Source organism: Hordeum vulgare, chromosome 3H (genome assembly GCF_904849725.1).
Source record: "Hordeum vulgare subsp. vulgare chromosome 3H, MorexV3_pseudomolecules_assembly, whole genome shotgun sequence".
Taxonomy (NCBI): Eukaryota; Viridiplantae; Streptophyta; class Magnoliopsida; order Poales; family Poaceae; genus Hordeum; species Hordeum vulgare.
The window spans coordinates 197,447,864-197,459,074 of record NC_058520.1 but is presented as its reverse complement, the minus strand read 5'-3'; the positions used below and the strand labels follow the sequence as shown (position 1 = coordinate 197,459,074).

The window sequence follows — 11,211 nt, the reverse complement described above, 5'->3', positions numbered from 1 at the left end:
ATATTGCTTCTCATGAATGCCAAAAGATTTTTGCAAATAAAAAGCAAGCTTACGATTCGCAAAACAATGCAAACACAAAACATGGCAGAATTTGTGAAAAACAGAACAGCAGGTAGTAAATAATTTACTCGGGGTACTTCTGCAAATCACATGAAAAAACTCAGAACAGATGGCAGAAAGGCAATTATATAGAGCATGGTGTCAAAAAAATTCAATTCAAAAGGATGATCTCATGATTTTTGGCGAATTGTTCCGTCAAGCAGACAGAATGTGTTTCTGGACAGCATGTCACAATTTTTTAACTTTCTTGCAATCGAAGGCTATAACTTGGCACAAAGCTTAAAAATAAATATACGATCATGTTGCTACAGTAGTAACAAGCATCAAGACCACTAAAACAGAAAGTAAAAACAAATTGGGTTGCCTCCCAACAAGCGCTTTCTTTTATGCCTTTGAGCTAGGCATAATGCAAGAAGATCAAGTTGTATCAATTGAACCATCATCAAGATCATCAAAGAGCTCTTCAATAATACAACAAGTCTTAAGAGGACTCTCAAAGAGAGGCTTAGTGGCAACACTTCTAGGAGCAAAAGCAAAGGTAGTAAGACCAATTGGAGTTTTATTTCTAATTCTATTTAAGAGAGGTATATCTTCCAAGGTCTTCATAGTTTCAACACCCTTAGCAATAGGTATACTTGTTTTGGGTTGAGGAACCTTGGGTACGTTAACGAACCTAGGTCCCTTCCTTGAGGGGGTTTCTACCTTTTTAGTCTTTATGGAGGACAGAGTAGTTCCTAAAGTTTCAATAATATCCTCGATCTTATCTTGAGAATTTTTAATTCTATACCAAGCATCTTTCAAACTTTCTACAACCCTTTGTTTGAAGGTGAGAATATCTCCTTTGGGTGCAACACTAGAGGCAAAGGATTTAGGCATACTGACTGAACAAATCAAAGCAACTATTTTTTTTGTGGTTTTTGGTATAAGACTCTAAAGCAAAAACTAAAAAGCAAACTAACAAGCTAAAAAAGCAAAGGTAAAAGATAGTGTGCAACTCCCCTATCTTGAAGACTGGAGTGCCCGGCAATGGCGCCAGAAATTCGCTTGATGACTAGTTGATGTATATACTTCTCGCCCCTCGTTGGTTACCCCAAGTGGAAGGTGGAGATGTAGTCAGCAGCAAATTTCCCTTACACGGAGACTGTAAGGTTTATCGAACCAGGAGGACTCCTAGGCTCAACAAGTAGGTGTCTCCCACCATGGCGCTAGCAGAAGACGTGGTCCTGCACACACAACAAATAACTTTGCTCCCAACGAGTACAGAGAGCTTGTCAATCTCTCCGGCCTTGTAGTTTGCAATGGATCAAAACACAAGCGGGAAGATAATAGTGATTGCAACGTAAAAGTAAATGAAAATTGTAAATGATTGAGGTGTAAACAATGATGGTTATATGGACCGGAGTCACATGACGTTAACTAGTGATGTCTCTCTCCCAAAAGACGATAAACAACTATGCTAGGGTAAACAAATCACAGTTGGGCAATTGACAGAATTATGATCGCACCGCAATGCTAATTGTGCTCCTTGATAGTTAGAGGTTCAATAGTAATGGGCAGTACGCCAAGACAAGTAGACTGCTTATGCATCGGCATTTATTTACTAATCATCCACCTTGAGATATCTATCCAGAACATCTCTCCGGTATTAAGTTGCGAGCCCCACCCAAAGTGTAAACTCAAAGCAACGGATAACTGCATTAACGAACTATGTGCAAGGTAAACAATCCTTGCAACCGTGGTCACAAGCACCGTTGTTTTCTCCCTGGTGGCAACAAGCACATCCCCTAGTCTCATGTTTCTGTCACTCAAGCTAGACATCGAGGGGCATGAACCCACAATCATTCATAATGCTCCCTCTTGGAGTTACGATCTACTACTTGGCAAAAGCAATAAAAAGCAACAGAGAACATGCATGAATCACTAAGGAACATAATATAAAAGGATAATTAAATATATAACTCATAACAATCTGAACATAATCTCATAATCCATCGGATCCCAACAAATCGAGCATAGCAATAGCGAGAGAATTACATAGATCATGTAGGGCAACTCACAAGGACTAACCATTGAAGCACAAGATTGAAGAGAAAACATCACATAGCTACTGGTCATGGGCTCGTGGTCCAAGGAGGACTACTCACGACACGTCCGAGAAGCGTCCATGGCGGTGGACACGCTCCCGGAGGTCAATCCTCCCTCCAGCAGGGTGCCGGGAAGAGGTCTCCTAACGCTCTCGATCTCGGAAGCGCTGCGGCGGCGGAACGATGGAGAAATTTGCGATTCCAGAAAGTCTGCGAGGGTTTCCTCTCGGGACTCTAAATATAGGCCAAAGGAGGGCACCGGAGGAGGTGGGACCCACCCAGGCGACCTCCTGGTGCGACCTAGGGCCTGGCCGCGCTAGCAGGTCGCCTGGGAGGCCCCTGGCCCCCCTCTGGCCCTCCTTCGGTGATCCAGAAGCTTCTGTTTCGCTGATTTTTTATATATTTTTCTGGATTTTTTTGGGCTTTAGAAAATTGGGTAAAAGCCCCTGCAAAATAGACATCAGCAGACAGAAACTGGCACTGGGTGCACTGAGTTAGTAGGTTAGTCCAAATATGTGTAAAATGATATAAAAGTGCAACAAAATATATAACAATGTCACCCAAAAGATCATGGAACAAGCAGAAATTATAGATACGTTTGGGACGTATCACATGTCTTCGATCCCGGTACCATGCTCGTCGGTGCGACGATGAACCACGTCAGCTCTCGTGCGTTTTATAAACTCACCATGAAATGTCGACACCGTATAATTAGGCTTAAAACCCCTCCTCTGCAGGTGTTTAATCATTACAAACTATGTCCTCTTTTTATAGTTGCCGCACTGTGGACAGGGGCACCAGTTTGTTTCCTCGCCATTTGCAAATGCGGCTTTCACAAAGTCCTTGGTTTTTAGAAACCATTATTTGGCCATCTCTTTCTGACTAGGGTGACCGATATACATCCACGCACGATCACTCATCTTGCCTAGCTACTAAACACACAAGAAATATATATATAATTCAACATATATATTCATTAGTTAATCAAGTTTGCCAATTTTATTACGTCCATGCAACCTACACGCTAATAGGTAAAGATAGGTCCTAATCCAACCCGAGTATGTGTAGATTGGGTTTGTTTTCCCATGCTCTGCTTCGAATCCAACGTACAATTTTGGCAGCACCTCCCCGTTGTTCTCCTGATACACGTCTCGGCAATAAACAAAAAGGATGTGTATCCGGAGAACAACAGGGAGGCACTCACGAAATTATGCATTGGATCCAGAACAAATCATATGAGAAAACAAACCCAATCTACACATACTCGGGCTGTCCATGGATAACGTTGGATAATTCGGAAGAACCACGGTTATAAATATATGCAAATGCATGCATATTTATAACTGTAACCCTTTTTAATAGGAGACGCATACTGGCCACGCATAGTGGCCACGCATACTAATAATTTAATGTACCTATATCTAGCAAGTTTCATCTGAAGATCCACCCATATCAAATTAAGGGGCGAGGAGGAGATGTCATTTGTACTCACCCACGAACGCACGGGTGGAGCTCTTCGAACGCACGGGGAGGTCTTCGAACAGCAAACCTCGCAGCGACGAGACAACTGCACATGTAAATCCACCCGATCAACACAAATATTTTGTGTTCGTTAATAAAATCAAAAAATATATGACCTAACACAAATATATGACCTATATAAATGTCATTTAGGGTTCCATCGACGTCGAGGAACCCCCTAACTCACTCGTCCCCGGCGCCGTCAGGTATGGCGACGCAGGGTCGAAGGGTAAGCACGCCAACTCTTCTAGTTCTGGAGACCTCTCTTCTCTGCTTCTCCTCCCCTCTCCAAGCATTCTCCTGGTGAGGTTCGCGATCGACAGCCTCTGGAAGGCCGAAGATCACCTTTTTGGTCAACAAGAGGTTGAAGAGGTGTCGGGGGTCGGGAGTTGGGGGTCAGTGGCGTCGGGGGTGACGTATTAACAGCTCCGTGGAGTTTTGTGTCCGGTTGTTGGGATGTTGTGTCGGGGTGTAGGGGTGTCGGAGCATCGTGTCGGGGTGTCAGGGTGTGGGCCGACAGGGGCTCCGGGGCGGTGGGGCACCGGGGCTGCGCGCGAGGTGGGTAGGGGTGGTGGCGGGAGGCTCACCGCGGGGAGGAGGGTGCTGCGTTGGGGGGAGGGGGTGGCGCCGGTGGTGGGGAAGAAGGGGTGGAGCCGGCGGTGGGGGAAGGGGGGGTGGCACCGCGCGGATGGGAGGCGTCACGGTGGGGGAAGGGGGTGGATCCGGTGACGGCGACGACGGTTGCGGTGGTGCAGTGGGGAGGGCAGGGGCGAGAGACAGAGAGTGGGAGAGAGTGGGAGGAGAGTGGGGTGGAGTGGGGGAGGCGTTGACCGTTAATTATCGTCCCCTTTTGCCGTTTGTAGGAGGACGACAAAGGGGAGGAGGCAGACGACAAAGTTTCGGTGGGGTGGGTTTGGCGCCAGCCGTCAGGAGGGGTGGGGCCTATCCCCTTTGTCGTCTCCCGGGGCCTTCTGTGCCGTCCGCTGGCAGACGACAAAGTGTGGGGGTGAGGCCTCTCCCGTAGACGACAAAGGCTTGACAGATGGCAAATATTGCCTTTGCCATCAACCAAGCTTTTGCCGTCTGTTTTGCTTCCAGCTGACGGTAAAGAGGCTCTTTGCCATCAGCCAGCAGACGACAAAGACCAGACAAATGGCAAATTCTATGATTCCAGTAGTGCAAACTCCAGAGGAAGGGCAGGCTACCGGGTCTTCAATTGTTAATCAACAACTATGAAATGTGTTGTGGAAACTGAAGATGTGACTTGTTGCCGTAGGAATTGCCATAATTGTTAGAGGAGTTACTAGGAAAAGGCCTAGGAACATAGTTTCCTCTAAAAGCATTGTTGTTGCCAAAATTGTTCCTACCAACAAAATTCACGTCCAAACTAGCGATCTAGCGAATTCAGTTCGTTACACTAGGGACGCGCTCGCTCTCCTGAATATTCCCCACCATCAGACCCTGGTGTTGTCGGGCCATGGGTGGCACCCTCCTGGCCTGAGTTTTGTCAAGATCAACACCAATGCTGTAATTAAGTGTGAAGACGACAAAAGTGGTGCTCGAGGAGTCGATCGGTCTCCAAGCTCCTTCCTAGGAGCATGGAGCAAACCATATCCAGTGTAACAGATCCTTTCATAGCAGAGGCAATGTCAGTGCATAACAGAATAATCTTCGCAAGCTTGAGAGATTTTTCAAACGTCATCATGAAGATGGATTCTCTCGATTCTCGTTGAGTCGTGGCTCCTATCCTGTTAGAAATTAGAGAACTTTCTGCTAGTTTTTATTTTTTTATAATTTGTCACAATATAAGATCGGTCAATGGTTCTGCTTATATTTGCACAATTGACATGACAGAAAGCTGGATCGATAGCACTCCTAACTTCCTAATCAGTAGCATGTTGACGGACTGTTCACCGAATGCTTTTATTTAATAAAGCTCTCAGTAATTTCCCTGCAAAAAGAAGAAAATCGATAGCCAACCGAACCGTTTGAACATTCTCCCCGTGTTGAAATCAAAAATCAAGAGCGCGCTGCTCTATCAAAGGTAATCAGCGGAAATCCAACCGCCCCGTCGCCTTCCCATCCCACGTCCGTCCGTGGCACGCGCGCCCACCTCCCCCACTAAGCAGCGAGCGGAATTCAAAGCGTGGTCAAACCCGCGCGCACTCCATCTCATCAAAGGGAAGTTACCGGGCCTCCCTTCCCTTCCCTTGGCCTTCCCCCCTATAAAGCCACCCTCCTGCAGCGCGCGCCTGCGCTTCACATACCCAGCCGCGCACCCCATTGCATTCCAGGCCGGAGCGACGAGAGAGCAGCAGCAGCCCAAGGCCGCGGGCGTGCCTTCCGCCTTCCTACTCGTCCTGCCGCACCGCCGGGCCATGGCGGCGCTGATGATCGGTTCCTCCTCCAAGCCTGTGCACCTCCTCCCCGCGCTGGCCTTCGTCCTCGCGTTCGTTGCCATCCCTGTGCTCGCGACGCCGGCGCAGGGTCTCGTGTTCCACGTCGGCGGCCCGCGCGGGTGGCGCGTCCCGGACGCCAACACCAGCTATGGCTGGTGGGCCATGAACAACCGCTTCCACGTCGGCGACCAGCTCTGTGAGTCATCTACCGATTCCATCATTTCTCTTCCATAGTTCCATTTCCTGCCACCAATGGTGTGCCTACTTGTGTTGTGTGTGATCCATCGCATGATCGTGTCCTGCAACTTGATCTTTTTATGGTTCCAGACTTCAAGTACGAGAACGACTCGGTGCTCCTCGTCACCCGTGAGGAGTTCGACGCCTGCAACGCAACGGAGCCCCTGTCCAGGTTCGCCGACGGCAGCACCACGGTGCGTCTCGATAGGCCGGGCTTCTTCTGCTTCATCAGCGGTGAGCCAGGACACTGCGAGGAGGGCCAGAGGCTCATCGTGCGCGTCATGGTGCACCCGGCGGAGCCTGCGCCCTCGCCTGGTCCGACCGCCTACGCGCCGGGGCAAGGCGGAGACGGCTCTGCCTCTGGCTCTTCACCCGGCGGGTCGTCTGGTGTCGCTGCGGTTGCTGCCGGCGGCGTCGCTCTAGCCGCAGCAATGGCCGCTCTTTGTGTCGGTCTCGTCTTGCTGCTTGAGTGATCAGTTTGCTCTTCTAGTCGATAGTCAGGTTTTATTAGTGAGGTTTAATTAATCAATTCCTTCTCTATTAGAGTTAATCCAGTGGCACTAGTGATTCGTGCTATGCTACTATTATCATAGGTAAATTTGTTATCGTGTGTAATGACAATTATTGTTTTGCTTTCTTTGATCCCTATGACTGTATTTGGATTATATCTACTTTCCTTGAATTTTATGCGTATATGCTAGTGCAATATTGTGACATGTGCTCAACTTTCTGAGTTTACATCGATGATTAGTACTATTTCGTACAACTTCTTCTGTTAACAAGACGCTGAAAGACAAGCAACTGTTTCGTGTATAAATTTGTCGTGATTGATTTTGACTGTACAAGTCGAGCAAGACGCAAAGTGCCATATCAAACATGTGACAACGGCACCAGAACTTTAGTCCCATCTCATAATTGTTTGCAAACGTCCAGGGTACAATTATATGTACAATTTGTTGCACATCCATGTCTCAGTTAGTGGAATATATACACTGATCGGTCAAATGAGTGTATGATCTACCATGGCTCAGAGTTTTTGGTCCAGTAACTTGCAGCAGGTCTGTGGTTGTCCCAGCCGTCCTCTGCTAAAATTAGGTTTACTCGTGCCATAAGAGTGTTCACTGCGTCGTCCTCCAACATCTCTAGTGGATTGGTCCGGGGCTGTCCAACCTATAGAGTGGCATTTAGAGGCGGTGTAGCATTTACAATGGCTGAATACAAGATTTGAAGATGAAATACCATGGCATTTTGGTACGACGTTAAGTACTGCAGGCACTCTTTGTAGTAGCCACAGTGGTACAGAAGGGCAGCATAGTCCCTAAGTTCACAGGGATTGTGATTCAGTAGGATCAGTCTCTCGCAAGCTGCCATCAAAATGCATGGTATGAATGAACCTGACCAGTGGCTGCTAGAAAATGCAGAATTGAAGAAACATGGTACGTACTTAGGGTAAATACAGTGAAAAGAAAGGCAATGCCTATCCATTACCAAAATTCTTGAGGGGAGATAAGGAATGTACAAGTTTGGGCTGTTTGGATTTATCTCCAATATGAAACGGAAGAGTAAAAGGCACTATTGTGATTATCAACGAGGTGACTCTGTATATTCATTTTAATGGAAGATCCAAGAGTTCCACCACGTCGTCCTTGTACACACCTCCAAATTAATAAGAAACTAAACGGAAAAATATCGTACCTGCCAAAGCACGACGCATGTCACCGAAGCGCACATTAGTCCATACTCCACGCATCAACCTATGTTGAGCAGATTTAGCAGCAGCCATCTCTATGGCACTGTAAAAATAAAATCACGTCACTCCAGTGTCATAATTCGTACTCTCTCCGTCTGGAATTAATCGATGCTCAAACGGATGTATCTAGACGTTTTTCAGTGCTAGATACATTTGTTTGAGCGTCAATTAATATGGGACGGAGGAAGTATCATGTATGACAATAGCAATTCTATGCTGACCAGGTTATATACAAAACAAACCTTATATTGCCATGTGACCTTGCTTGACTGCCGCCTACATTACCAGGGCCATGGTGGTTTGCAGCAACAGCATTCAAAAATAAGCTACTTGACCGGTTAGACTGGAACGGCCAAAACATACCCTTCAGAGTTTGTAAAATCTGGAAAAATGGATTAATCAAAGTAAGCCCAAATGTCATTACGTTCAACAGTTGTCAACTGTTGGAGCCTTATAATACCACAATTAAAAGAAGAAAACCAGAACATACTAGCTAACATTAGGAGAAGGAGCAAACTATCTTCAGAGATAAGCAACCATGTAACGTCTGGAGCAAGCTATTCAGGGTTGGGAAACAGTTCCAGATCAAAGTCCAGTTAAGATATTATTCTGAAAAATACCCAATTAAGAGTTGACTTCTAAAATGTCTGGCTCTGAGTACACTGATCGGGTGTAACTCCAGAATCATTAGTTGAAAACCATGTATTACCTGTTTTGGGGGATACTTAAAAACTTTGCAAATGTTAACTTGAACTGTAGGGTCTCAAACATGAGCAGGTGAAACAAAAGACCCTGAGGACAATAAATTACTTACAGTTGTACTGTATAATGTGTATGAAGCTAAGAAAACAATAAGTGGTGGAAAGGCCTGACAAACTCTCTTGTTTATTTTCTTAACAGAAAACTTGTATACGGACAAGTATGGGACAGAACTAAATAATAAGTTCAGGCTAGTCCGGTATGTTGTGAGAATGAATTGTCTGAATTTGCGGAACACCTTTGATAGTATTTGCATATAAAAGTTGCCAAGAAGGGACTAAATTCAAGTCTCGTTCTGAAATCCAAAACCAATATGGTAGCCATTTTGCTGCTAGTGGAGAAGCCTGGTGAAAATATCTCCATTCGGCAAAGATTTCTCAATCGCAGGATACTTCCCCAAAAACCATTAAATGAGACTTCCACAGCTATTTAGCAGACTAGTGACGTTTGGAAATGAAACATCTGGAATGAAGATCAAAATAAGCTCACCTCAACCAAAAGTGACTTTGCTGTCAAAATATTTGGTTCATCACAAAACTTGCTTTTTCGTTTGTCATAGCCCCTAGGGAGGCCATTGAGATCATGTGGAAAGGAGATCTCCTCATCGAAGTCTAGTAAGCCATACAGCCGTAGTGTCTTTAGCATCTCTGAATATATCAAGGAAAGCATTAGAGCTGATCCTGATCGGCATGTCAAAGTCTGCCAATTGTAAACAACAAAAACAAGATTAGAATGGATAGACCACACACATGGCAATCACGTAAGCTTACATACAAAGTGGAGAAGCTAGGGCCAGTCATACCGAGTGAAGATACATGGCCCGAGCATCTGATGCTACGTTTGTTCTTCGAAAACCCTGAATGAATAATTCCAACGTAGTTACATGTTAGCACATCAATTGATGGTAAAACTGATAGATGGAACGCACGATTCGGCATAATTTAGTGAAGGGCTTGAAATTGCATATTCAGAGTGTCAGATCGATACCAAAATGTGCCCGTGGCATTTATGCCGACTTATCCCAAAATATAACATGATTAGAGCAATTTGACTTTCAAATTACCTTGTGGACGTAGAGGTAGCGGTCGAGGTGGTCCAAGAAGACCTCGGGCGGCGCTCCGGAGGGCGGGAGGAACCCCGCGGCGAGGAACCCGGTGGAAAGATCGTCAAGGCGAGCAATGAAGGCGTCTACGGGGAGCGGCACGGAAGAGTGGGAGACGAGCGAGTCGTCCTCGGCCGCGATACAGAGCGCGGCCCGAGCGAGATCGGCGCCGCGGCTGATGGCGATGCTGGTCTCCGCGTTGAGCCTCGTGAGCCTCCCGATCTGCGTCGCAAACCCCTCCCTCGCCGCCCTAGCGTGGTCAGTGACGACCCCCGCGGCGTCGAGGGAGTCGTGGAGCACCATCCGAGGTAGGAGCCCTCCGCCGCTGTCATCCGCGTCGCCGGAGTTGGCACAGGCCCGGATAGTGTAGGAAGCTCTCCCCCGTCGCCTGCTCGAGGGGGAGGAGGAGAATCCGTGGTGGCGGCTGAGACCGGAGGGGGGAGCACACACCGCCGCGCAACTCATGGCTACTCAGGGGCGGCGAGCTACGGGAGCTACTCAGGGGCGGCGTGACGCGACGACTACGGGAAAGAAATATCTCGGCCTTTCACCGGCTTCTCTCGGCCGGGTAATCCGTCACAATTTGCAATTTCAGAATCGAAATTTTACGAGAAAAGGGCCAAATTTGGATGTGAAAAACGTGAATTTAAACAAGAATGGTTTAAAGCAGCTCTAGCATCTACTCCATCCGTTCCTAAATACTCCCGCCGTCTCAAAATAAATGTCTCAAGCTTAGTACAACTTTATACTAAATTAGTACAAAGTTAAGACAGTTATTTTGAGACGGAGGGAGTATAAGACCTTGTAGAGATTTCACTATACACTACACACGAAGCAAAATGAATGAATCTACACTTTAAAATACGTCTATATACATCCGTATGTAGTCCATAGTGCAATCTCTACAACGTCTTATATTTAGGAACAGAGGGAGTAGCACAAAGAGTCGCTAGCACAGCATCCGTAAAACACAGCATAGCCAAACACAAAGGACGCGTTTGGTTACCTGCATTGTTTTGGACATTTTGCATACCTGATTCAATTTGGCCATGGTAAGCATATGCACACAAAAAAATCAAAATCTATATGTAAATTGGTTGATCTAACACAAATCTGATTATTTGATTACATCCAGAATAATAATGTGGTAACCTCCTCTTTAATGTTGTGAGCCAGAAACACAAAAATAGAGTAAGCAAAATAGAACAAACTTAAACGCACATCAAAGTTTAATTATACACAAAAATTAAACATAGTACGGTAAGTTTCAAAGTTTAATCGCAGCACATAGTCTTAAAC

The 11,211-nt window shown here is 46.3% G+C and overlaps 2 protein-coding genes across 3 annotated transcripts; one reads left to right on the top strand and one right to left on the bottom strand.

Annotated features, from left to right (window-relative positions):
- The first annotated feature begins 5,404 nt into the window (after window positions 1-5,404).
- On the top strand, window positions 5,405-6,990 carry LOC123439784 (early nodulin-like protein 1). Its single transcript, XM_045116458.1, has 2 exons — window positions 5,405-6,260; window positions 6,392-6,990. The coding sequence occupies exons 1-2, from the start codon at window positions 6,044-6,046 to the stop codon at window positions 6,772-6,774; spliced, it is 600 nt and encodes a 199-aa protein (XP_044972393.1). The 5' UTR covers window positions 5,405-6,043; the 3' UTR covers window positions 6,775-6,990.
- Window positions 6,991-7,188: 198 nt separating this feature from the next.
- LOC123443504 lies at window positions 7,189-10,471 on the bottom strand. 2 transcript variants are annotated; one of them, XM_045119890.1, is made up of 7 exons: window positions 9,874-10,467; window positions 9,613-9,666; window positions 9,300-9,509; window positions 8,294-8,433; window positions 7,997-8,094; window positions 7,541-7,665; window positions 7,189-7,471 (listed from the first exon to the last, which is right to left on the bottom strand). In XM_045119890.1, exons 1-7 carry the CDS (start codon window positions 10,375-10,377, stop codon window positions 7,319-7,321), a joined length of 1,284 nt encoding a protein of 427 aa, XP_044975825.1. In that variant the 5' UTR covers window positions 10,378-10,467; the 3' UTR covers window positions 7,189-7,318. The 2 variants fall into 2 exon arrangements, with proteins under 2 accessions (XP_044975825.1, XP_044975826.1); XM_045119891.1 differs by having other exon boundaries at window positions 7,377-7,471; window positions 7,541-7,619; window positions 9,874-10,471.
- Window positions 10,472-11,211: the final 740 nt, after the last annotated feature.